Source organism: Hyperolius riggenbachi, chromosome 4 (assembly GCF_040937935.1).
Source record: "Hyperolius riggenbachi isolate aHypRig1 chromosome 4, aHypRig1.pri, whole genome shotgun sequence".
Classification (NCBI taxonomy): domain Eukaryota; kingdom Metazoa; phylum Chordata; class Amphibia; order Anura; family Hyperoliidae; genus Hyperolius; species Hyperolius riggenbachi.
The window spans coordinates 165,263,425-165,291,330 of record NC_090649.1 but is presented as its reverse complement, the minus strand read 5'-3'; the positions used below and the strand labels follow the sequence as shown (position 1 = coordinate 165,291,330).

General features: G+C 43.0%; 1 protein-coding gene across 2 annotated transcripts in view; it reads left to right on the top strand.

Annotated features, from left to right (window-relative positions):
- The window catches only part of IFT80 (intraflagellar transport 80), a 160,018-nt gene extending 140,176 nt beyond the window's left edge, over positions 1–19,842 (top strand). For both annotated transcript variants that reach the window (XM_068280931.1, XM_068280930.1), the window contains exons 17-20: positions 8,797–8,886; positions 8,975–9,147; positions 14,266–14,389; positions 17,364–19,842. In XM_068280931.1, the coding sequence (XP_068137032.1) occupies positions 8,797–8,886; positions 8,975–9,147; positions 14,266–14,389; positions 17,364–17,471 (495 nt within the window). In that variant the 3' untranslated portion in view covers positions 17,472–19,842. The remainder of the gene's footprint in view (positions 1–8,796; positions 8,887–8,974; positions 9,148–14,265; positions 14,390–17,363) is intronic.
- The last annotated feature ends 8,064 nt before the right edge of the window (positions 19,843–27,906 follow it).

The following is a 27,906-nucleotide window of genomic DNA, read 5'->3' as shown; positions in this document are numbered from 1 at the left end:
GGATGCCTCTGGTGGTAACGCATCCGCCCTGGGCTCCAACTGGAGTACAAACTGGTCATTGGAGGAGACACTACGCTGTCTGCTCTTGCTGGCCATTGGAGTCCAGCTCAAGTGGGAATCTAGCCTTAAGGGTGGGGCATAGTTTCATGTCAGACATCAAGGTCTTATAAACAGTGTGACCCTTCTGAGCACAAAGGAATGGATTAAAAAATATAACAAAACTTCAGGACAACCTACAGTCGATTTCTTGTAAAAATAGCTTTGTGTGTTTGAGTATGTCACTGTAGTTGCAGTGTTTCATAAATTCATTTCATGGTTGCAGGATAACTTAGGAGTTCCACTGTTCTCTAGCAATTAAGAACTTTACTTCATCAGGTCCAGGATGTTTTCTGCATTTCTCATACCTCCTGTGTTACACACTATGACCTCAATTCACTAAGCTTTATCAAACACTTTATCAAACATTTGATAATTTACCTCATGGGTAAAATCTAATTTTAAATTCACTAAGGTTCTAGATTTATCGAATGTTTTATCGATAAAACGTTCAATAAATCTATAACACCTTAGTGAATTCAAAATTAGATTTTACTCATGAGGTAAATTACCAAACATTTGATAAAGTGTTTAATAAAGCTTAGTGAACTGAGGCCTATGTATACAGTAATATGCCTTGCATAAATAATTATTGTGCAGCTAATAAAATGGTTATTACCACTCTACATTCTGTACAGATCTTGACAGATCCTCCTGTTTGTTCTCAGCATTGCCGTTATTGAACCGTTTGATTGTTGCATACAGATCCTCACTGTTGCACAGGGATCACATTTGTTATACGCAAGTGATGTCATTCCCCCAGGTCACATTTATCACGTACTCTTCCATGGTCACTCAATGCATTCATCTTTACTGTAACGTGCGGCTTTCTTGTCCATGTTAAGTTAGTCATTGTAGACTTACTAACAACATAAGCTGGCACCTTTACAGACACTGGCAGCAGATGGATGCACAGAAGGTCACAACCCAGGACCCTTTTTCACCTGGAGTCCATTAAATGTTTGACCTTTCCAACCCCTGTAACTGCATCACTGGGGAGGTTTGAGGGATGGTGGTGTGACATCTTGAGGATAGGCAGTACGTGAGGGGACTGAAAACAAACAACGTCCACTTGTGCCACCTTCCCCTGGAAACCAATTCCAATCTCATGTGCCCTTATTGCTTTCTAGTGAGGCATCTGCCTGCTTTCCACTTGAGCAGTAGATAGCTATATGACAAGGCATTAGCATGCTTTTATGACATTAATTTCCATAGTTTACCCCTGGGTGCTTGTAGTAGGAGGGGGGGGGGGGGAGCTGTGCCCTCTGGGAAGCTAATGGTGTTTGTTGCTGCAAACATTGCACTTTTCTTTGCCATTGTCACAATACAAATACAGTACAGTATATGTGAAAAAGCCATACTTGCCACATTTGAAAAGAGAGGGAAAACCTGTAAAATGTAGTGAAGATTATTAAGGGTTCCAGTCCATTAAACCCACACTTCTTTCTCTGTTTTCATAGATCTCACCTAATTCTGTGCCCTACCTAGCTGTTTATAAGTCAGATTTCTCCTTCCTGTAGATGTAGACTTGAGACTAATGTGCAGATGGTGGGGCAGTAAGCACCCACAGCCAGCCTGCCATCTGAAGATTAGAGAACAGACAATGCAAGGAAATGCTGAGTCAGCCGGCAAGCTTTAACCAGCAGTGTGCCAGTGCAGAGGTGAAGCAGTGAATGGACTCGATACACTCGCTGTGTGGCAGGATGCCATGGTTACCTGACACTCCTGCTAACTTTTCCAACATAGACTTTCAGTATAATAGTCTGACTCATTGAGTGAATGAATCGGTTACTGAATACTTTGATTCAGCATTTCTGCCAGTACCACCACTCTTTAGCACCACAGTCACCCCGATGTGTACTGATGCTAGACCCGCTTTATTTATAAATGTAATATTGTAGCACATTTCTGCCAGTACCACCACTCTTTAGCACCACAGTGACCCCTATGTGTACTGATGCTAGATCCTCTTCATTCATAAATGTAATATTGTAGCACATTACTGCCAGTACCACCACTCATAATTGGTGATGGTCATGTCTCGGAGAACGCATGGAGAAGCATGTGATCAGTTTGGTCAGGTGATAGATATGTAAGCCTCTGATTTGCTAGTCATGATCATGTGCTAAAGCAGGATGTGATCACAGCAAATCAGAGTTTGCAAATCTATCAGCTTTGCAAACAGATCATATACTTCTCCATGAGTTTTCCTAGGCATGACCACCACTATGCATAATCACGGAAGTCACCCTGATGAGTACTGATGCTAGACTTTCTTCATTTATAAATGTAATAAGTACCACCACTCATAATTAGTGATGGTCATGTCTAGGAGAACGCATAGAGAAGCATGTGATCAGTTTGGTCAGGTGATAGATATGTAAGCCTCTGATTTGCTAGTCATGATCATGTGCTAAAGCAGGATGTGATCACAGCAAATCAGAGCTTTGCAAATCTATCAGCTTTGCAAACAGATCACATGCTTCTCCATGAGTTCTCCTTGACATGACCATAACTAATCATTATCACCACAGTCACTCTGATATACTGATGCTAGATCTCTGTCATTATTAAATGTAACATTGTAGCACATTTCTGCCTGTACCGCCGCTCATTAGCACCACAGTGCCCTGGATTTGTACCGATGCCAGACCTCCGGCATTTATAAATGTAATATTCCAGCACTTTTATTGATGTCAAAGTCCTGGTGATGGGAAGCCTCACTGTATTCTGCTAAGCACTTCTGGCTCCTTGTGGCTGGTGCAAAGAGACGCACTGCAATATAACATAATGCGATGTTGTCCCTGCCAAGTAAAGCCAGTAATTAGCGTAGCTGTATTTGTCCCATACACATCTGTCCCTTTGCCAGGGAATAAATCACTTCTCACACAACTCAAAAAATGAATGTTTTAAATCTACTGCTACTTAATTTTTATTTTTTGTAATTTATAGTTGTTGTTTTTTTAAGTAATGTTTTACATTAAACATAAATCACTTATTTCATTATATTTCAAGATGAGTAAGTAAAGTAAAGTCAGAAAAAATAACCGTAGTCTGAAAAAAATTAGTAAAACTGATTATGTCAATCTTACTTCTGAATATGGAGGTGCCTGTCTTGCCTTTTGTAATTGAATTGCTGTATTTACATGGACTTCTGGTACAACTGCTAGAACAGCTTATACATTTGTGCAGGGAGAGGTCAGGGCACCTCTGCAGAGATCAGCAGGTTACCTGATCGTAGTGGGGAGCACAGTGATATAGCGGTTATCACTCTCACCTTACAGCGCTGGATCCCCTGTTCGGATCCCAGCCAGGGCTTTATCTGCATGGAGTTTATATGTTCTCCCCGTGTCTGCGTGGGTTTCCACCGGGCACTCAGGTTTCCTCCCACATCCCGAAAGATACTAATAAATGAATTGGCTTCCCCCTAAAATTGGCCCTAGACTATGATACATACACTATACAAACTCTTGCAGCTCTTTCAGACTTAGACACAAAATGTAGCCACTTGTGTTTGGGGAAGAGCAAAGCCAAATGGCTGTATTGTTCTTGTTATTCTCATTTACTTCATTGTGTGTGAAAAATTGCAAGTGTTACTTAAAAAAACAGTTTAGGATTCCAAATTTGGTTATAAAATATGTTTGCAGGGTCTGGCTATACTATAAAAGGGCAAATAGATTTATACAGTATGTAGAACACTGTAATAATTTATACAGTATGTAGAACATTGTAATAAGAAATACAGATTTGGGGGCTTGTAGAACACTTAGAAAAGTAAACTTTGGTTATAAATAAATCCTAAACCATCTGAGCGTCGCTGTTTTATCAAAGTGACTGCTATTAATTTCCCTTAGTATAATAGAGGAGAGCGCGGGTCCTCTCCTGGGCATCTTCCCCTTGCCGGAGAGAGCTGTGCGTTGTGCTGCAGCCATGATGCTTCTGGCAGTTGTCCCAACACCAGGCTGTTGCTGTGAGGCCAGGAACAATGGAGCTGGCTTGTATGAACATCTGCACTGCAGCAGCATATGGTGAAATAGAGAAAGGGAAGCTTCAAACTGCTCTTTCCTTTCAATGGCTCTTTTGAGGGCTATTGACTCGTTTTGCTGCCATTTAGCAATCTTGAACATGCAGACGTAGTGAAAGAGTCGAGACACATAAAAAGTTTGCTTATGTTTGAGACAAACAGCTAAAAAAAAAAAAACTTACTTTACAACTTCAGTTCAGCTAGTTTATGATTGTATTTTTCTGCAGTGATTGTTTTGCCATCTTTTTGGAACCCTTTTACATTTTGGTGTAATTTTTGCAAATAACTCAGGAACTCCATTGTGTAATAATAAAATATCAATAAAAGCATGCATTGGTTTTATTAAAAATAGTCTGGTATTAGGTGGTAAAGCTGGCATCACTTGCCTGTGCCATGTGGGATCATAGACAGGATTGTTGGAAGTGTAGTGAGTTTGTGTTGTAGTAGGTATTGTGCTTGTGTGTACATACCAGCAGCAGGATTTTGGTTCTTATTGCAGGTGTATGTATCTGCTGTCACACCACTGCTGATTTACAAGCTGTACAGCCACTCTTGCTATTATCCAATATGACCCAGGGGAGAAGTGCAATGTATGCTGCATACAAAAAAAATGAATCCAGGCCAGGCAGGTGTGATGGATCATGTATGTTCCTCAGTGATTTCCAGCTCCGCAGTGTCAAGCCTTACATGTCATGGAATTAATTTAACCCATTTGCAGCTTCAAAGGAATGATCTCGTTTGGGATTACCCTCTTTCCCTGAAATTAAGACATCCCCTGAAAGTAAGCCCTAGCAGGAATTTTGAGCATACTCAAAATATAAGCCCTACCCTGAAAGTAAGCCCTAGCGGCAGTAAGGGAGAAAAATATGGAAACTTGTGTTATTACTGGAGTCCATAGTCTTGCGGACACAGGAGGACAGGGGATAGAGGAGGACACAGGTACAGAGAGGGATAACGGGACACTAAAAGGTACAAAGGGGAAAAAACGTGGCATACAAGAGGTGGATCCAGCAGAGGAAAAGGTGTCACAGTGGGGAAGGCAGGAGGACACACAGCACAGGACCTTGTGTATTCATAGAAATATAAGGCATCCCCTGAAAATAAGCCCTAGCACATCTTTTGGTGCAAAAATTTATATAAGACACTGTCTTATTTTCGGGGAAAGACGGTAGTGCACTGCTTTTGACCTCAGACGGCAGAACTCATTGTTCAGTAAATTCTTGGAATGCTTTGATGTCTCTCTGCTGGCAGAAAATATAGTAACTAAAAGCAGAAGTTCTATGTTATTGTCTCACACTGCCCCCTAGTGACTAGTGGTCATAAACACACATTACAGAACTACTTATTAGCAAGGAAATGTAGCAAATAAAAAAGTGCTAAAATAAATTGGCCTGGGGCACTTGTAAGCCTCTAAATAAATTGGCTGCTAAAGGGTTGAGCAATATTTAGTGAGCTTGTCCTGTGTCCGTAATGATAAGCAGCTTCTTTCTAGAGATCCTGCTCATTCTGTTGTCTGTGGAGCTCACAGCAAAGTGTGACCCCGCCCATCCTACTATATCTGTTGTGTCAAGAGCTGGAAATGGAGCATATGAGGAAATAGGAAAAGACTTGAATAGACAGTCTGGGGGATATTACAATTTCTGTACAATTATAATGTCTGAAGGAGAAAGTATAATTTACAAATGAATTTTTTTTTATTTGGCTACCAATCCAAAGATACTTCATGATCTGTCATGGAGTCCTGCTGACTGAAAACTGAACTGGTGCTGAAACATAGGGCCCCATTTATAAACATTGTTCAAAAGTCCTGTGGTTATTAAATAAAGGCACTTTTTTAAATTGCCGTTTTTATGAAAGTGGCAATCAGCTGAACAGATCACCATCACCAGAAGGGAGCTCATTTGTCAGAGGGACCCCTCCTGGCCTTGGGCCACCGGCTGCAAGGGCTGCTTCCCCAGCAGTTATGCCTCTGGGCAGCAGAGTTAAAGACAATCTGTACTCTAAAATTCTTACAATAAAATGCATACCATTCTATTCATTATGTTCTCCTGGGCCCCTCTGTGCTGTTTCTGCCACTCCCTGCTGCAATCCTGGCTTGTAATTGCCAGTTTTAGGCAGTGTTTACAAACAAAAGACATGGCTGCTAACCAGCTTGTCAGAGAAGCTCAGTCTGTAACTCACACAGAGCCTGCAGGGGATGTGGAGAGGGTGTGTATAGCTTCTGCCTATCACAAGCAGAGTAGCACATTCCTGCCTGAGCCCGACAAAGGTGTCAAAGGAAAGAAGATTAGATCATATAACAGAGATAATACAGCCACTGTGCAACTAGAAAAGGCTGCAGTAAGACAGACCACATTAGAACAGGTATAGAAACTTATAGGATAGAAGAAATAAGGCTGAAAATTTTGTATGTGTTCCCCTCCTTGCTACTATCTGTCATTTGGGAGATGTGAATTTTCTTTCTGTCTCAAATCCGGCTGGTCAGAACTTCCCATAGATTAACGCTATGTGGCGTGAGCTTATGTACACGTCACCTGATTTTAATACATGGCTGCATGTGTGGCAGAACTGTGGTCAGACTTTCAAACTGACAGGTAAGAATGGAGGAAGCACATCTACTATAACACAGAAAATGATAGCCCTGACAGGTAAGACTGCAGAGCAGTGCTGAACTTGCCAGCACTATCCCTGCTGTCTATCTTTAAAGGACAACTGACCTGAAAGGAATATGGGCACTGCCATATTGATTTCCTTTTAAATGATGCACATTGCGTGGCTATCCTGCTGTTTCTTTCCTTATACTTTTATTCATAGACCTTGAACAAGCATGCAGATATCCGAGGTAACACAAGGGTATTATACTGTGCTTACCTGGGGTTTCTTCCAGCCCCTGGAAGTCTGTGTGTCCCTCACTGCAGTTTTGCTGCTCTGCAGAGTCCAGCCGTCAGCCCTGTTGTGGCTTCTGTGCATGCGGGGGTGTGAATGTGCCTCTCACAAATTGTGCTCTTGCTGCCAGTAGCATTCGGCACATGCACAGAGCGCTCCCGGCAGCACAGAAACCACCTATGGGGCTGACAGTGAGACTTTGCCAAACAGTGAAAATGCAGCGTGGGACACATAGACTAATAGGGGCTGAATGAGGCCTCAGGTAATAAATAATACCCTTCTGTCACCTTGGATGTTTGCCACACACTTGTTTTAGGTGTGTGGTTCAGACACTACTGACCAGAAAGATCAGGAGGGCTGCCAGGCAACTGGTATCCTATACAATAAAATGCAAGTGTCCCTGCGTCATCAACTGAATGGCTGTGTGTCCCTGGCTGTTTTGTACTGAGCATGTGTGCAGTTAGGACACGACCGAATCTGACAGTTTGCTGTGTGTGGTTCACAGAGGTTTTCATTGCATTGTGGGAAATAACAGCTTTTTCCAACTGCCAAGCAAGCAGCTCCCTGTGTGCATATACTTCAGACAGTGGTGGGGAACGAGCAAGCGGGACGCTTATGTGCGCGCATTGCGGGGGTAGCGGCAGTGGCCTAGTGCCCGTTTTTTAACGGGTGGGCCTTTTTACTAGTTGGTTGTAAGGAAATAAATATGGCAGTTTCCATTTCCTTCTCAGGTCAGTTGTCCTTTCAGTTTAGCCTTGATCTATAACTTTTAAAATGAGTTTTATATAAGTGATCTGTCCTCAGGGTTTTAGACTTTGGAGCTTTACAATTTTAAAAAAAGACCATGCTTTATAATGTCAATCTGATAGCTCTAAATGAACACCTCAGTGCATCAGTCAGACTCTGAGCCTTGGCTCCATACCACAGATCATAGCTGTGCCCTTCTTTATCATGGTTAGACAGGGACAGGTAAGCACTCAGGAGTAGGGATGCTCATTTGGATTCCACAGAGTTCAAATTTCCGCATTTCCGATTGGAAATCGGCATTTCTGATCAGAATATGGAATCAGCCTTATTCCTATTGGAGGGAGGTTCCTGCAGCAACCAATGGGCGCGAGTCTCTATCACAGCGCTACTGCAGAGAACGCCAGTACGCTGTGTAAACCTATGACGCAATCCCCAATCCTCCTCCTCGGGACATTTTCACGGGCCACAAAAGACTGCTTCTTGCTTCGGCTCTCCTCACGTGCTCCGGCTCTCCCCTCCCAGATGCTTTGCCACTGCTCTGGCCTCTCATCTCAGGAGACAGTGTGACATCACAACCTACCAGCCAGTCAAGCTGTAAAAAACAACTTTGCTCCACGCTGACTTTCACCCGCGGCTAGGCCGCTGCAACTAATTGAGATCCCGGCTTCTGCTGAATAGTAGGCCCTAACTACTCGCAGTTCATACAGCACTTGTGCTGGGCAGGGGGAGCACCCAGAAAGCCTCTGCACATACACCCAGGTATGGGGAGTACAACAATTCTTGCTTTGCCGTTTTCTTTCCTTTTCCAACACCATATTCACTGTTACTAGAAAAATGTTAAAGATTTAAATTTAGTATGTACGTGTTCCCGGGCCGCAAAATGTATCTTGATATGAAGTGCGGCCATCGGGCAAAAAAAGGTTGGGCACCACTGATTTAATGAAAGGCCTGCTGTAATCTCCTTTCCTCCCTGCACAGGTACCTGTCCATACAAAGTAACAGTCTGCAGAATGTGTGTTTACTGATCTGTGTTCTACATACAGGAGCAGACCATGTGGGCCTGTCTAGCAGCGATGGCCATAGCACATAAGGAGATGTCAACAGTCGAGGTCGCATATGCAGCTATTGGCGAAGTAAGGCTGTGTACATAATCACTCCTTAAATACCAGCATTATCTTGATCTATGTTGGTTTTCTGCAGCCTCTATTATTTTTCTTGCAGATTGACAAAGTTCAGTACATAAATTCAATTCAAGATCTCCCATCTAAAGAGACCAGACTGGCTCACAGCCAGCTCTTCAGTGGGAACTTTCAAGATGCCGAGGCCGTTATCCTGCAGGCGGGCCTGATTTACCAAGCCATACAGCTGAACATTGACTCCTACAACTGGGAGAGGTAATCCGCACTGACTGACTGCATGCACATTTGCAGGTCAATGAACGCTGGACATGCTTCAGGACTTTAATGGAGTGTTACACAGAAATATGATAAAGAAAAGAGCCTCGCTTTATATTCTCCAAGCATCCCAGTCCTGTGTGTTCTCTTTGTATTTAGTCTAAAATGTTAAAGAGGAATGTGTGAAAACAATGGGCATTTCAAGAGTTGTCATTCTGCTTTATCTTCCCCAAATCGCCTGTTTGGTTTAGTTGAGGTGGGAAAAGCCAAGTCACGTATTGCTACGTGGGAGTGCTGCGCTTCTACACAGATCTAAAAAGGCTTATTTCAGGAATAAGAACTCTGCCATAAACCATTTGGGTTTAAAGTGCCTGCATTAAATTCAATGCAATTTCAGAGATCAGTTCTTAGTTGGAAAATGGCAGGCAGACAGCCTAAAGTCCCCTACACGCTAGATGAAACGACCTCTTCTGCAGAGAACCTATCAGGCATACAGCAGCCCCCGACTGTGTGCAAGGTTTTAGGCACAGTTTCACGGAGTTCCCATTCACTAAATGTTTTTTATGACTGTGTAAACCCAGCCTTACTATTGCTAGTCAGAATTATTTTTTGTGATCATTTCAGCTGACATTCTGCTGGCAGCTCCCACATGCTCGGCTTGGCTAAGCTGCAGATGCTTTGCTTTGGAAAGGGGAGTAGAAAAGGAAACAGGAGGCTCTCTGCTACACATAAGAATAAAGCTATTAGCCTACATATTCTTCTGTGCTTGATGGGTGTGGAAGATGAGAGGGACACTGTACTGACATCAGACCATCAAACAAAACAATCGCCATCAGTCATGTCAGTTGCCTATTGTCTGTATGTACTTCATCCTAGTAGCTTAGTGCCGTTTCGTCCCACCCTGGTCTGAGAGCTGCTGTTCAGAATTTTACACAAGACAGGTACTTGGATTAGCTGCATGTAAAATATGTCAGTTTTAATTCACATCTAGACTAAATGATGGCTTTTGTTTGCCGCGAGTTAAGCTTTACTCTGTTGTCAGTATACTGTAGGAAAAGACAGAGACATGGTTCTTCAGGCCGTCAGCCTCTGCACTGTATTTCAGATTCTCTGCCAAGCTGCCAGTGGAAGGAAAGTGGATTCAATCTTAAATTTTTTTTCTTCTGCAGTTTGAAAAATCTGTTGCTTACTATTAGATGAAAGGTCTTCCTTTTTGTTATTTTTAGGCAAGCGCAAGAGCAAGAGAACACTTTATAACACTGCTGACATTTGTAGAGTATTATTATTTTTATAAGCAGCCTTAGCCGTGTATAATTTACAGTTGTCGCTTACATATTTGAGCCATTTCACTTCACTTTAAAATGTAACTGGAATTTTGCACCTACGTACAGTCAGCAGTTAACCCCAATGGTGCTTCAAAAATCTCCTTATCTAGGATGTCTGGAGGCAGAGATTTGGCCACTGTGGTCTTGTAAACACTAGTGATGTCATCTCTTGTCTACCTAAAGGAGCTAAAGCACACCTGAAGCAATATGGAGGCTGAAATATTTATTTCCTTTTAAACAATGAAAAATGCCGGCTGTCCTGCTGATTCTCTGCCTCTAATACTCGGAGCCATAAACCCTGAACAAGCATGCAGATTGGGTGAATTGTGACTGGATTAGCTAAATGCTTGTTTCAGGTGTGTGATTTAGACACTACTGTAGCCAAATATATCGGCAGGATAGCCAGGCTACTGGTATTTATTAAAAGGAAATAAATATGGCAGCCTCCATATGCTTCTCACATCAGGTGGACTTTAAAGGGAACCTGAGACGATGGTAAATAAAAGTTTTATACATACCTGAGGCTTCTTCCAGCCCCCTCTGCGCAGATCGCTTCCTCGTCCAAAGCCTCCTGGATCCTCCGGTAGCAGCCCTGTTCTCCACGGCCAGTTGGGCGTACTGTGCATGCCTGGCCACGCCCGCCCCACCATGCTCCCGTCACCAGGAGTGTTCTGCGCAGGAGCAAGACGGGGGAGCGAGCCGCACTGCACCTGTGCCCCGAGTGCCCGAAGATAACAGTGGTTCTACTGGATGATCCAGAAACTTTGCACGCCAGCGAGGGGGCTGGATGAAGCCCTAGCTATGTATAAAACTCGTTGTTTCAGGTACACTTTAAAGCATATTGAGCACCTGGGTGTTTTCCTAAGTTTTGACATCTTGTATAACTTTGCACCTGATTGGCTGACAGGCGCCTGCTGACCAGGTAAGGATAGGAAATTGCTAGAGCTGGGAGTGAGTAATTGTGTCAGTTGCAGTCGGCATTCAATATAGAGGCAGTGGGGGTGAATTCCCTGGTGGTGAGAGTTCCGGGGCCCACCCACACTTTCCTCTAGGTATCGCTTGGTGGTTTGGGGGTCAGTAAGAGAGTCCGGGGCCCCCAGCTGGCGTGTGAACCAGTGTTTGTGGTTTTGACATCTTCGCATGTGAACCTCCCCCTAAGGAAGGTTTATTAATTGTGTGGGCTTTAAGTGTGTGCAGCAGACACTTACTTAATGACATTCATTTACAAATACAGTAACTTGTGTGGTGGTGATACATATTCTTGTAGTAAAGTGGAGTTGGGCCACGTTCACATTGTACTGGGTAAAAAACAGATCCTGTTAAAACGGATCCGTTTCCTGTGTAAATTGATCAGTTTGTTACATTGGGCATCAGTTTTACATCTCTGCCGGCGCTGCCACCATCAATTTGAGTCCCTGCATGCTAGAAACGCCGGTATGCCAATCCCAGAGCCCCATCGGACGCATCAGGTTCCCATTAGTTGGTAAAAGATCAATTGAATCCTTCCTGAGCGCTAGGGAGGATTTTCATTGGTCCGCTACTCTAGTGAGAATCCTCCCTGGGGAGGGACAATTCTCTGATGTGGTGCTGGATTGGGCTACTGGCGTTTCTAGCATGCAGGGACATAAATGGGCAACAGCGGAGGACCTGAATAGACGGTGGCAGGGGAGTAAATTGTGAGACATGTGGCGAGCAATCTGTAGGCTTGTATTGATTGTGCTGGCCTCCATTGCCAACTGCTTCAGCTTGAAAAGTTGTGTACTTTTTTACAAACAGACTGATGTGAGCGGATCCTATGGATTTGCATAACATTTGTTTGGATCCATTCTATTTTGTTCTGCTAAAATAGAACTTTTATTGCCAGTGTGAACAAGTGGCCTGAGTTAAATAAAATGTGCACAGCAATGCTTTGTGCAGGTACTTCCCAAAGTGGCCTGGGTTGTGTCCATTTTCTACAACCAAATACATAGATGCCTGTGATAAAGATACTCAGAAAGCAAGGGCCCTCCGATTTCATGTATACCTTATAGACTTACATGACAAATGCCACCATATTTATGCTCACGATTGGAGGCAGATTTCTGGCATTTGCTATAGGCCTCCCTGCTGGTTGCTGATCTTTGGAAAGTGGTTATTAATGTATCACTGCAAAGTCTTTAGTCTCTCTTGCCCCACAAGTATGCCTATTGGGAATCCTAGATAGAGAACTATGGTACCCCCAGCTAAGAAGCTGATCAGAAAAACCTGTTCCTCTGCAAGTAAAACAATAGCAATAAAATGGATGAGTTCCCAGCAGCGTAACATCAAAATATGGTAACAATTATTTAGCACTAATATGGCCATGGAAAAAGGCACATAGAAGAGCACAGGGTGTGAAATGCAGTTTATTAATATTGGGCAACAGAGGGATGACAACCCGTCTACTCTAAATGACGGCAGAGATATAAATCATCCCCAGACAGTAAGAATAAACTCAGGTGACAGGTTATTGTTCCTGAGTCTTCTTTTCTTGGCCTTTTTTTTTCATTGCTCGTTTTTTTTGTTGGTTTATTATACCAGATATACTGACATCTTGTTAGACGTACAGCCTCAATGCTGCTGCCTTACCAGAAATATTAGCATGGTAACAATGACTGGATGCTTGTTGTCTTATGTGTCTGAATTGTTTTATACTTTCTGCTGTATGAAAACATGACTGTGGATGCAAGCATGGCTTACAGTCAATAAAAGGAATGAAAATTAGAGTGTTAAAGCTGTACATATTTAGATGTATAGATACCACAGAATATGTTGGTGCGTTATAAATCAATAATAATAATTATATATTCTTCACCGTGGCATACCTAGGGCATTTGTCACTCGGTGCTGGGTAATAAATGAGACCCCTTCCCCTCCCGCCCCAAAAATAAAGGAAAGGGGTGAGTGTGGCGTGCTACGCGTACCATGGTGGGTAATGCCAGGTATAGTTGCCCCAGTATAGATAGCCTGGTATAGTTGCCCTCAGTATAGGCAAGCCAGGTATAGGTGCCCCTAGTATAGTTACCACCAGTATAGGTAGCCAGGTGTAGTTTCCCCCAGTATAGGTGTCCCTAGTATCAGTTAGCCAGGTGTAGTTGCCCTCAGTATAGGTAGCCTAGTATTGTTGCCTCCAGTATTGGTAGCTTGGAGTAGTTGACCCCAGTATTAGTAGCCTGGAATAATTTCCCCCAGTATAGGTAGCCAGGAATAGTTCCCCCAGTATAGATTAGCCAGGTATAGGTGCCCCCAGTATAGGTAGCCTAGTATAGTTGCCCCCAGTATAGATAGCCATGCAGAGTAAAGTGCAGCTGGATGACGTGCTGTTATGTCCACTGATGTCAGACTTCCTGTCACCGCTAAGCTATCCCCTTATGCCTGGTACCTCTTCCTGCATCACGTAATTACACGAGTGCAGGAAGCGATGCCAGCACTAGGCGAGAGTTGAGCGGTGACAGGAAGTCTGACATCGCTGGACTCCGGAGAGCAGGTGAGATAGCGGCGCATCCTCCAGCTGCGCGCTATACTCTACGGAACAGGCCGCTGCATGGGGGCCGGTTGTCAGCTCCCCCCGCACGCTAATACCCAATGGCGCCACTGATTCCTCATGCCTAAGGAGAAATAAACTAGTCACACAGCTATTTGTTGGTGTACATATTACCACAAGTTTCTAGATATTGAACAGCTTACATTTCAGATGCATTACATATCATTTAGTTACATATCATTTAGTAACTGGTATATTAAATTATAAAATAATAATTTATGTTTACTACAGGGCCTTGGAGCTAGCAGTGAAACACAAAACACATGTTGACACCGTACTGGCTTTTCGGCAGAAATATCTGGAAGACTTTGGTCAAAAAGAAACTATCAAGAGGTTCCTGCAGTATGCAGAAGGTGTAAGTCAATTATTCTCATGCATCCGTCATCATTTACATGTGACTACCATAAATTACTGATATTCAGATCTCAGTAATTAAAACTAAGAATGTAATTGGAAAAATACATAAGTGAAGATTACTCCCGGTGAAAACTTTGTGAGGATCAACAGTACCATAGATTTGAACAGCTAGAATAAAAGCAAAATATGATTTTCTTTTTCTGTAAACGTTCAGTTTGTCTCCCATCAGTTTCCCCTTAAACCTCCATATTGGTTAATATAATTGGTGGCTTCACTGGCCAATAGGAATGTTCCAGAACTCTCCCTTATTGCCACTTTTACCTCAGCTTGAATGGATGATTGTTTTAACCGGCAGTTTTCACTGAAGGTAGTCCTCTGTATTTTTCATTTGAATACATTTATCTAACGCTGAGGTTTGTGACAGGATTGCTCTAAAAGGAGTCTTTTTGTAATACCAGAGGATTACAGAACAATTTGCATCCATTTCTAGTTGTGACTCATGAATATTGCTTTGTTAAACAATAATCACTCTATGCAGCGTGTTCTCTTCAGCAGTCAAACGGTTTCACCCGCTACTGTTTTGTCCCAACAGTTCCCAAGTCATGTGTTTTTAAGTCTATTAAGTAATGTCTCAATTATAGCGTTCCGTCCACAGTGTATCTTTATCTGGCCACCCTATCATCATCTGCACTGATCAAGTCACATTCTTCTTGTCTGTCTGGGCCTTTCAGAGTGCTCTCGTTTTATCCTCCACTTTTCACATTTATACGCCACTAATCTTCCATCTTTAATAAAGACTCCATTCCGCTGCAGAGTGCTGCTGCCAGTAATGGGAAGGTTATCGCTTTGATGTATGTTTAGTTCACTGGGCTGAATGCAATAAAGATCTGCTAACTATTGACTTTCCTGAATCCCTCCCTCATGTCACTGGGCTGCAGACTCCTCACATACTCAGCCCGACACGACTCTTCCTGCCTCTCTGCTGCGGCATATAATACAGTGTGGAAGAGCAGAGACACCTGCCTGTGTTTACCTCACCACCACTGAAGTCACAAACTTCATTATATAGTTTAATGATGTCCATTGTTGTTAGTACATTTTTAACAGAAGAAATATTGCCTTCACAGTGCATTCATGGTGTATATTTACGAACCTCCTTTAAGGTTTGTAAATAGAGTGGGCCATGTGGCGGGAGGGGGTTTTGACAGGTATTGTTAATCTTCTGTGGGCTGCACCCTAGCCCCCTCTGTATGTGCTCCACTATCTTCTCCAGGGAGACCTGCAGCTCCAGCAGTTCGAAGTGCTCGCAGCAGTGTCGCGAAATCCCAGCCGCCGCAATGCATGCCGGGAGATGTAGTCTTTGGATGTTAATGCATCACCCAGCCAGGAGATATGCTCACATCAAAGGACTACATCTCCTGGCATTCATTGCGGTGGTCAGGGACGCCCGACACGGGCATACAAAGGGCATTATTGTGGGGAAAAAACAATTTCTCAGCTTTTATTTACATCTGAGCAAAAGGTGTCCAGTCCAAAATTATTCATACCTTTCACAAACTGTCACAGTCTGTGGGAAAATCCAACGTTCTATACCATTTCAAATAGTTCAAGCTGTTCTAAAGCATCCTAAATACCCTGATTAATTGGGAACATGTGTTTTAATCAACTCAACAGGTGAAAAACTGCAGCTCTCTGCAGTTGGTTTTTAGACAGTCATGGCTAAGACAAAGAAGCTCAGTGAGGACCTGCGGCTGCGCATTGTGGCTGCTCACAAGTCAGGAAAGGGATACAAAATCTTTTCTAAATTTTTTCAAGTTTCAGTGGCTACAGAGCAAAGTATTATTAAAAAATACAAGATGTTCCGCACTGTGTAAAATCTCAGAGGACGTGGTCGGAAGCCAAAAGTGACACCTGTGGTGGCCAGGAGGATAGTGAGAGAGGTGAAAAGGAATCCAAGGATCACCACCAAGGCCATCCTGGTGAATTTGGGCTCTGCTGGTGGCAATGTCTCAAGGCAGACAATCCAACGGACACTGCACACTGCTGGGTTCCACGAATGCAGACCAAGGAGGATGCCACTTCTCCAGATAAGGCACACAAAACCTCACTTGGCCTTTTCAAATGCTCATCTGGACAAAGAAGAAGACTTCTGGTCTTCTGTGTTATGGTCAGATGAAACAAAAATTGAATTATTTGGTCACAATGACGTTTCCTTCATTTGGCGTTAAAAAAGGAGAAGCCTTCAACCCAAAGAACACCATCCCCACTGTCAAACATGGTGGTGGTAACGTAATGCTTTGGGGATGTTTTTCAGCCAATGGACCAGGGAACCTAATCACAGTAACCGGCACCATGAAAAAAGAGCAATGCATGAGGATTCTCAACAACATCATCAGGCAGTCTGCAGAGAAACTTGGCCTTGGACACCAGTGGACATGACTTGCATGCCAGAGTCCTGACTTGAATCCAATTGAGAATCTGTGGAGGGAGCTAAAGATCAGGGTGATGGCAAGAAGACCCTCCAACCTGAAAGATGTGGAGCTCATTGCTAAAGATGAATGGGAAAAAGTACCTGTGGAGACATGCAAAAAGCTGGTCTGCAATTATAGGAAGCGTTTGATTGCCGTAATAGCCAATAAAGGCTTTCCTATTGATTATTGAGAAGGGTATGATTAATTTTGGACTGCACACTTTTTGCTCAAATGTAAATAAAAGCTGCCTCTTGTACATCATCTTATTATCTTTTAGGAGACACCTATGTAATTTCCTGTCAAAAAATACTTGCTTGTTGAATAAAAGTAACTTTAAGTCAAAATTTGCCAGGGGTATGAATAATTATGGACAGCACGTATGTTAGCACTTTATAAATAACCTTTATTAATAATAATGTTTTCATTAGTATAAGGTGAAAGTTGCTCATCCTTGTACTCTCTTAATTATTGATACTAATTTATCTGCCCTCTTTCATACAGGTTGAAGTAAACTGGGATAAAATCAGAGCCAAAATTGAGATGGAGCTTGCAAAGGAGACAGAACGGGCATCAGCCGGACCACTGGCCAGAAGCAGTGTCGCCATGTAACTCCATGTATACCCACCTGTTTGCTTGTGTACCAATATGTTGTCATGAGCTTTCAATTCAGTTTTCTTGCCCTCCTCCCTCCACCTTACAAAATTACCGTAAGACACATTTTTTCACTGGTGACCCCAGCAATCATTTTGGGTGACAGTGATCCAAGGTGTGTTATGTGGGTTAACCAATCCTGAACCAAACGTTTCATCACTCTTGAGCCTATCTACGCCGTTTTGTACATATCTAAATGATATAGTTTCACTCATGTACAATGCTGTGTCACCTTACCAGCCACAGTTGCAGAATGTATTGTCTGTGTCTTGGAGCTGCCATCTTCCTTGCGGCCAATGCTGAAAATCACATTACCTTCATTTGACACTCTTTTTCTATCAGCTCATTTCTGCACTTTAGCCTCTCTGAGATAAATGTTTACATGGTTACACAGGCTGGGGGAAGGGAAGGGGCTATACAGGGAATAATCTAGAGCAGGGCTTTTCAACCTTTTCTCTAACTGTACCACTTTTTTTGCTACCAGTGTGCTTGTGCAGTAGATCTGACCTGATCAGGCTCGGCTCTTTCCACCGGAGCCCGAGCAGAGAACCGCTACTGTGCATTCGCTCACGCCGACAAGGAGATCTTCGGGGGTCCCAGCGCTAGAAGCCTCTTTAGGATCCAGAGGCTTCCCCCTCCTGAATCAACTACCCTCCAGGGGCACTTTTTTCTTACAGGTACATTTTAAGAAAAGGGGGGGGGGGGGAATAACAGGGGACATTGGTGGGGAAAAGAATTAAAATTAGATTGCTAGCCTACAGATTGCCATTATTTGCAATCTGTAGGTAGATAGCCAAAATTGTTAGCCTCCGCCCACCACCAGAGAGCTGGGCAGTGACTCACCACAAAGTTCAGCTCCCACTCGCTCGCTCCTTCCTGTGCTGCCCTGCGGAATAGTCCAAACCTCAGATTAGTGGTAACCCAGATATAGCCAGGAAAATGGTGCACAGTGACGACATATATACTTAAAATACTGAAAGTGAGCAGTGATGTCACTTTATTGTATCTGAAGTATACTACTTCTGTATTTTAAGTATACCTGCCTTCATTGTGCACCATTCACCTGGTTGTCTCTTCACCGCAGATCTGAGGTTTGAAGTATGCCACAGGACAGCACAGCAAGGAGCAGGACAGGACCAGGACAAGCGGCAGGCGGACAATTAAGTGGCAGGTAAACTTGGAGTGTACCACCTGCCAACAATAAAGTATCACTGGGGGCACGCGTACCACAGGTTGAAAAGCCCTGATCTAGTGTACCTTGAAGCAAGGAAAACAAACATTGGCAAGGCAGGAGACTTCTAATGCTAGGTACACATAATACAACTTTCTGTTAGATTTACCTGCCAGATCGTTTTTTTTCAACATGTCAGATCTTAATTCCTCTCGATTTTCTGATCGATTTTTCGATCGATTTCCATAAAAGTAAATGGAAATCAATCGGAAAATCGATCAAAATTAAGGGACATGTTGAAAAAATTTATCTGGCAGGTAAAACTAACAGAAAATTGTATTGTGTGTACATAGCATTAGATTTACCTGCCAGATCGATTTTTTTAAACATCTATTAATTTCGATCAATTTTCTGATCGTTTTCCATTCACTTTCATGGAAATCAGAACATCGTTTAAAATTAAGATCGAACATGTTGAAAAAAATCGATCTGGCAGGTAAATGTAACAGAAAATTGTATCGTGTGTACCTAGTATAAGTGTAGTAATTTAACCTTCGGAAAGAAATAGTTGCCCACTTGCAAGTAGGTTGTTATTACTTTGGGTATTACTTGTCACCCACTCAGGCATCCGATCTTCTATGGTGGCTGTCCAAGATGTAGAAAGTCTTGAGTTGGGGACAGGATTATTGGGATAAAAAAAACGTACCGTAAGTAGCTAAATTAATTATGAAGGTTATACTTTAAATAATCACCAAAAATGCATCAGATAACTTCAGTTCATGGAATAAATAAGTGGGGATCTAACTGAAACTCTTACCTCACAAAGTCAGAGGCAGGGTTAGAATTGAAAGGGTTTTTATTTGCACACACGTTTCGTGGCTTTGCCCACATCCTTAAGTCTTAAGGTAGCCATACACTGGTCGATTTGCCATCAGATCGCCCAACAGATAGATCCCTCTCTGATCGAATCTGATCAGAGAGGGATCGTATGGCTACCTTTACTGCAAACAGATTGTAAACCGATTTCAGCCTGAAACCATTCACAGTCTGTTGTGGTGGTGGTGCTGCTGCCGCCGCTATCCCCCCCCCCCGCATACATTACCTGCTCCGCCGGCGCGAGTCCTCCCGGTCACCGCTGCTCTGTCTGCGCTCTGGTCTCCAGGTCCGGCATGCTTTGCTTCTTCCTGCCCGGCAGGAAGTTTAAACAGTAGAGCGCCCTCTACTGTTTAAACTTCGTGCCGGGCAGGAGGAACTGAAGCATGCCGGAGACCAGCGCGGACACGGAGCAGCGGTGACCGGGGGTAGTCGCGCCGGCGGAGCAGGTAATGTATGCGGCTCTATTGCGTCGGTCGTAGGGCTATCGAACGCCGCTAGCGACGCGCTCCCTACCCGCGGGCGATCGACGGTAATTTTCCGCACGGAGCGATCGACGGGATTGGATGACATGGATCGAAATTCGGCGTGTAGCGCGAACGATTGGCAGCAGATTCGATCCCAGTGATCGAATCTGCTGTCGAAACGGCGGCAAATCGGGCCAGTGTATGGCCAGCTTTATGCTTATTTTGGCTGTTCCTCACCATGGTATCAGTACCATCAAACTATTGTTTCTTCCTTAGCTTTAAGTAGATTTACATCATTAAAATATCCCTAGTTTTGCAAGACTGAGAGTGGGCAGCGCCTTTGATGTGTGTGTTTTCTTCAATCTATAGCTTAAATTTTTAGCTTCAATTTAAATTAAGGTTTTTAGCACTTTGCAATGGAAGAAGTACCAAAAAGTAGGTGAAAAAGTACTGTCAAAATAATTTTGAGCATTTGTTTGCTTGCTGGTGGTGTAAAAGGTATTTTATTTACAAGTTGTGAAAATATCACCTAGGAGAAAGCTCCAGTGAAAAAGTGAATTGCATATGGGCCCAGGACTCCAAATACATCCAGCCAGAGAGCTTTCACTTGTTCCCAGCAATCAGACAATTGTCATTTGCAGCAAAAGTTTCGTTAGGTACATTTCAGCTGATTCTCACATCTATTGGCTCACCTCAAGCAAAACGGAATATGTTACATAGATTCTACTTACAGGCAAGATTTATTCTGTACACATAATGAGAATATCTGTTATAAAATGATACGCTGTACATAAGTGTTAGCTTTGTTTTGTTTCTGATATCTTATTTAGTTTTTTTTTATAAATTATTTTGTATATTGTATAAAACATAAAACTCTGAAATCCTATTTATGATTGTGCATATTTGCTTTCACTGTATTTTTCTACTTAAGTCACAAATAACAGTATAATAAACAATTCTGTTACATCTGTAAAGTTGTATTTTTTGTAAAGACCTTTTATGAAGGTGTTGATATGTTGGGATACAGCGCAGTTGTGATGAGCAGAGCTTGTGAATGATCAGCAATCAGATGGCCCGGTAGATGCTGTACAGGACATATTAGCATGTACTGTATGTGTGATTCATTACATACTAAGACTATTGTGTGATCATGTGCAACTAATCAGAGCTATATGTTATCCAAGCTAATATGACTATATGTCATCCCAGCTATATAGGAGTGTGTGCATTACACCATAGGGAGCTGAGTTCTCCATCTGTTTAGTGATTAGCCATGATTTATTGTACACTTCTAAATGTTACATGTATGCTTTAGGCCAGTGGTTCTCTACATTATTACCGTAGTGTTCACCTTTAAGAATAACCATGTTTGCCCCTTATTGTGGGTTACATCATCTCGAGTACTTCCTGATCTGTGCATGTTTGTTACATGGATTCTATAATTATGCATAAGGGAGGGATCACACTAGTCTATTTTCATGCGCTTTTTCTGCTCAGAAAAAAACGATTTAAACTGAGAACTCTTGTTAATCAATGGGCTAGTTCTTACTTGAATGCATTTTGTGTGTAGAAAAAAAAACCCAAAAACTGACATTCTGCAGCATAATACACAATCACGATTTTTACCACGATTTTAATGAAAGTGAATGGGAGCAATTTTTTAACAAGCGTTTGGCAAGCACTAATTAAACGCAAATGCTCTCAAAAGCGCTTATAGTGTGGACCCGGCCTTTGTCAGTTTTCTTTTTCAATTATATTAGCTGCTTTGAAAAAAGTTTTTCTGCATACAAGGCACATAGGCCCACATGCAATTAACTTTTTCTCCTGAGTTATCTCCTAGCAGATATTTTTTATATTCTTTTTAAAATCACTTTTAAGAATTTTACAATTGAAAAAGTACCTAAACTTTTCAACCTGGTGGTTGAAAAGGCCTTTTAAAACAAGGTGTGAAAATGTAACCTAGGAGAAAAAGTGGATTGCATATGGGCTATGGTGTGCAGAAAACTGAAAGGCAATTGGGACCCCTGCTCTAAATGTTTTCCAAATATTCCCTTTAACTTCAATTATTCAATTTCTTTTCTTTTTTTTGTTGTTGGAGGAGGGGGCAGATTTTAAAAGCAAAAAGCAACAGAACGTAAAAGTTGCAATGCTAGTTAACTGCGTGTTACTCTGCATACAGTCACTAAAAGTTTGCTTCACTGTTAGCACAGTTCCTGTTACTGTAACGCAGTTAAAGTGTACCGACCACACTGTGAACGTCGCATGGGGTTGCATTGCAGTGCAACATTTTGCATTACAATGCGGCCAGTACTTCACACCGCAACACCCCACTGTGAACCTAGCTTTCAACACCCCCCTGATTTCTAGGTTAAAATAACAAACTACCTCAATTTCTCTAAGGTGTTTTTCAGTTTAGCATTAAAGAGACCCTGTAACAAAATTTCTTCTATCCTATAAATTCCTATACGTGTTCTAATATGGTCTGGATTACTACAGCCTTTTCTAGCTGCACTGTCTCTGTAATATATCTAAACTTCTTTTCTTTGTCGAGACAGAGAGGAATGCACTGCCTCTGCTGTGATAGGGAGATGTTATGCATGCCCCCTCTACGCCCCCCTGCAGGCTCTGTGTGTGTGCTTTGTTTATTAGTCACAGACAGCTCTCTGCTCTCAATATCAGCTCGTCTGAGGGGGATGGGAGCTTTCCATGCTGAGAAACTGAGAATCCCTGACTGGAGTTCACTATGTAATAAAAACTTGTAGTGTACTGTAACATGATATATATATATATATATATATATATATATATATATATATATATATATATATATATATATATATATATTCTAATGTCCCCAGTCGCTGAGTGATTTAGTGAGAAGGTATTGTCACTGATCAGATCGGGGCCACTAGTTCCTCTTCCATGTACATGGCTGCGCAATCGCCGACTGAGCCCACCAGGGCATGCCCAGTAAGCCAGAGCAGCGGGCGCCGTGTACTGCGCATGAGTAGGAGGGCTCGCGGGGCTGTAGCGTGGCTATTAATACGGAAGTGAAGCTGTGTGGCCCCGATTTGGAGGGGGACCGCGCTCTGCAACGGGGGGCTGCCCACAAGAGAGGTAAGCCTCAATAGGACCCTGAGGCTACCCTCTCTGGAGGGAAAGAACTTGTTTTGAACCCAAGCTTTGGTTCGGGTTCACTTTAAAGAGAATCTGTACTGTCCGATTTGTACAATAAAAAACATACCAATCGAGTCACTGTGATCTCCTGGACCCCACTTTGCCATTTCCGCCGCTCCCCGCCGTGATCCTGGCTTTTTATCGCCAGTTTTAGACAGTGTTTACAAACAAAAAACATGGGCGCTAACAAGGAAGTGATGTATATATATATTATATACAGTGGCTTGCAAAAGTATTCGTCCCCCTTGAAGTTTTCCACATTTTGTCACATTACTGCCACAAACATGAATCAATTGTATTGGAATTCCACGTGAAAGACCAATACAAAGTGGTGTACATGTGAGAAGTGGCATGAAAATCATACATCATTCCAAACATTTTTTACAAATGAATAACTGCAAAGTGGGGTGTGCATAATTATTCAGCCCCCTGAGTCAATACTTTGTAGAACAACCTTTTGCTGCAATTACAGCTGCCAGTCTTTTAGGGTATGTCTCTACCAGCTTTGCACATCTAGACACTGAAATCCTTGCCCATTCTTCTTTGCAAAACAGCTCCAGCTCAGTCAGATTAGATGGACAAGGTTTGTGAACAGCAGTTTTCAGATCTTGCCACAGATTCTTGATTGGATTTAAATCTGGACTTTGACTGGGCCATTCTAACACATGGATATGTTTTGTTTTAAACCATTCCATTGTTGTCCTGGCTTTATGTTTAGGGTCGTTGTCCTGCTCGAAGGTGAACCTCCAACCCAGTCTCAAGTCTGTTGCAGGCTCCAAGAGGTTTTCTTCCAAGATTGCCCTGTATTTGGCTCCATCCATCTTCCCATCAACTCTGACCAGCTTCCCTGTCCCTGCTGAAGAGAAGCATCCCCAGAGCATGATGCTGCCACCACCATATTTGACAGTGGGCAGGGCCGGCCCGCTCATGAGGCGGGGTGAAACTTTTTCCTCAGGCGGCACATTTCTAGGGGCGGCATCCGCCCGTCGGTGGGTGCGGGGAGCCGGCCGCCGAGCTGGAGGGGTAGCGGGCAGGACGGGGGTATTGGGCCTAGCAGCAGGGAGGGGGGGTCGGACCCCCCCCCTCCATCGCCTGGGTCCTCCGATCTGCGCTCCCCTCCAGCCTTAAATAGTTCAGAAGCAGCCGCTACTCGTAAGAGGCACGGGCGGGGAAGACTCACCTTTTCCTCGTTCCAGGCCAGCGTGCGCTCCACTGACGTCACTTCCTGCAACGCCGCCCACTTACAATACAGGCTGGAGGGGAGCGCAGATCGGGGGACCCGGACGAGGGAGGGGGGTCCCCCCCCCCCTCTCCCCGCCGCTAGGCCCAATACCCCCGTCCTTCTCGCCACCCCTCCAGCTCAGGGGGCGGCAGCAATAATTTTTTCAAAATTTGCCTCAGGCGGCAAAAAGTCTAGGGCCGGCCCTGACAGTGGGGATGGTGTGTTCAGAGTGATGTGCAGTGTTAGTTTTCCGCCACGTAGCGTTTTGCATTTTGGCCAAAAAGTTCCATTTTGGTCTCATCTGACTAGAGCACCTTCTTCCACATGTTTGCTGTGTCCCCCACATGGCTTGTGGCAAACTGCAAACAGGACTTCTTATGCTTTTCTGTTAACAAGGGCTTTCTTCTTGCCACTCTTCCATAAAGGCCAACTTTGTGCAGTGCACGACTAATAGTTGTCCTGTGGACAGATTCCCCTATCTGAGCTGTAGATCTCTGCAGCTCGTCCAGAGTCACTATGGGCCTCTTGACTGCATTTCTGATCAGCGCTCTCCTTGTTCGGCCTGTGAGTTTAGGTGGACGGCCTTGTCTTGGTAGGTTTACAGTTGTGCAATACTCCTTCCATTTCTGAATGATCGCTTGGACAGTGCTCCGTGGGATGTTCAAGGCTTTGGAAACCTTTTTGTAGCCTAAGCCTGCTTTAAATTTCTCAATAACTTTATCCCGGAACTGTCTGGTGTGTTCTTTGGACTTCATGATGTTGTTGCTCCCAATATTCTCTTAGACAACCTCTGAGGCCGTCACAGAGCAGCTGTATTTGTACTGACATTAGATTACACACAGGTGCACTCTATTTAGTCATTAGCACTCATCAGGCAATGTTTATGGGCAACTGACTGCACTCAGACCAAAGGAGGCTGAATAATTACGCACACCCCACTTTGCAGTTATTTATTTGTAAAAAAATGTTTGAAATCATGTATGATTTTCGTTCCACTTCTCACGTGTACACCACTTTGTGTTGGTCTTTCATGTGGAATTTTTAATAAAATTGATTCATGTTTGTGGCAGTAATGTGACAAATTGTGGAAAACTTCAAGGGGCTGAATACTTTTGCAAGCCACTGTATGTATATATATATATATATATATATATATATATATATATATATATATATAGCGGCGGAAATGGCAAAGTGGGATCCAGGAGATCACAGTGACTTGGTTGGTATGTTTTTTATTGTACAAATCGGACAGTACAGATTCTCTTTAAAGTGAACCCGAACCAAAGCTTGGGTTCAAAACAAGTTCTTTCCCTGCAGAGAGGAAAGCCTCAGGGTCCTATTGAGGCTTACCTCTCTCCGAATCGGGGCCACGCAGCTTCACTTCCATATTAATGGCCGCCCTACAGCCTTGCGAGCCCTCCCACTTATGTGCAGTACAAGGCGCCTGCTGCTCTGGCTTACTGTGCATGCGCTGGTGGTCTCAGTCGGCTATTGCACAGCCATGTACTGTACATGGAAGAGGAGCTAGCGGCCACGATATGATCAGTGACAATACCTTCTCACTAAATTACTCAGCGACTGGGGACATTAGAATAGAGATGGAAGCCTCAATAGGATCCTGACGCTTCCCTCTCTTTAGGTAGGTAGCTGATTTTCTATCTGAGCTTCAGCTCGGGTACACTTTAAAGAAGAAGTTATCTCAGTTATTGAAATGATTTGATTTTTGTGTTTTGTATATTATTTCTAAGCTGGCTGCCATCTTATAAATCATTCATCCTAACTGTTTATTTACAAATATTTACTTTTTCATTTTGCTCCGAACACCAGAGGCGTTTAATTATTCCTGTATAATAGAAACTGCTGTACACATTATTATTTCTGTTTTTCTAGCAGAACAAATTGGGCCCGATCCAATTCACTTTTTCTCGTGGGTGATATTTTTACAGCCTAAATAAAATGCCTTAAAAGCCACCAGCAAGCAAGAAAATACTCAAAATACATTTTAAAGTACTTTTTCACTGACTTTTTCAATTGCAGAGCGCTGAAAACATATTTTAAACACAAGATGAAAAATTATCTCTTAGGAGAAAAAGTGAATTTGATCAGGCCCATAATCTCTTACCACTTCCTCTCTAAGAAATAGCAAGAACTCTGCCTAAATTCCATAGTTCATACCTGCACACTTAACATGGTTAATGGGAGTCTACATTGCCCTTTCTTTTATTGCCTAAAACCTAGCGGGGTCACAGTGTGTTTTGGAACACAGCTGCATACCAATTACTACAATTACTATGATCTGCAGTGGGAAACTATTGTTTCATCTTTGCAAAATTTCATTTACATTAGTCCCTCGAGGAACACAACCATTACATAAATTAAAGTGTACCTGTAGGGGAAAAAGTGCCCCTACAAGGTACTCACCTCGAAAAGAGGAAGTCCTGGATTCTGAAAAGGCTTGTCACAAGCCCATTCCAGTACTGAGATCCCTGAAAAGTTGCTTGTCGGCAGCTCATGCATGCGCAGTAGTACAGACCCTCTCGGGCTTAGCTTTCCGCCTGAGCCCAAGTTGGTCTGGCACAGTACGGCTGCAGTTCAGTGTCTCACCGCTGGACCGGCTTGGCTGAGGAGGATGGGAGAAGCCTCTTCAGGATCCAGAGGCCTCCCCTTTCCAAGGTAAGTATTTGAAATTGGCTGCAGAAAACTTCACAAGTTTGCTTTAAGAATTCCTGTTTGTTACTGGATATAGTTGGATACAGGGTGAAATTACATTGTGTGTACTAGATAGCTTGCCTGAAATGAAAACAGACCTTTGTTGAGGAAGGCTGAAACAAGGTTTCCATGATCTTTCATTAAATTGGTCACTATATTATAACAGCACTTAAATTGTTTGTTCCTTAAAGGATACCTGAGGTGACATGGGACATGATGAGATAGACATGGGTATGTACAGTGCCTAGCACGCAAATAACTGCTGTGTTCCTTTTTTTCTTTCTCTGCCTGAAAGAGTTAAAGTGGATCCGAGATAAACTTTTACTCATTGCATAATTGTGTTTCTTTTCCTATTGTTTATAGGGCATGCCCGGAGCCAAATACTTTTTTGTTTTAATACTTTAATCCCCTATAAACTAAACAAGCCTCGCCCACAGTTTTCCGGCATTTTCCGACAGCAAGGGCTCATGGGAGCTCAGTCTGGGCAGGAGGAGGGGGAGGTATTACTAGACAGAGATTTCAGAGGCAGAGGGGAGGAGGGGGGATTAGGTTTTTTTCACAGGCTGAATGCTGAAGATGCAGATAAGCTTGCCTGTGTGTAATGTTTACAAACAACGTGGCTGCTGTCATTGTATCCCAGGAAGAAATAATCATATTCTACTGAAGCTGTTAGCAGCTAGATTTGCTGTGTAAACTATCTAAACTTTATTTGTTTGTTTGTTTTTAAATACTGTATGTGTTTGTTTTTTTAATAAATGTTGCTATTTTTTT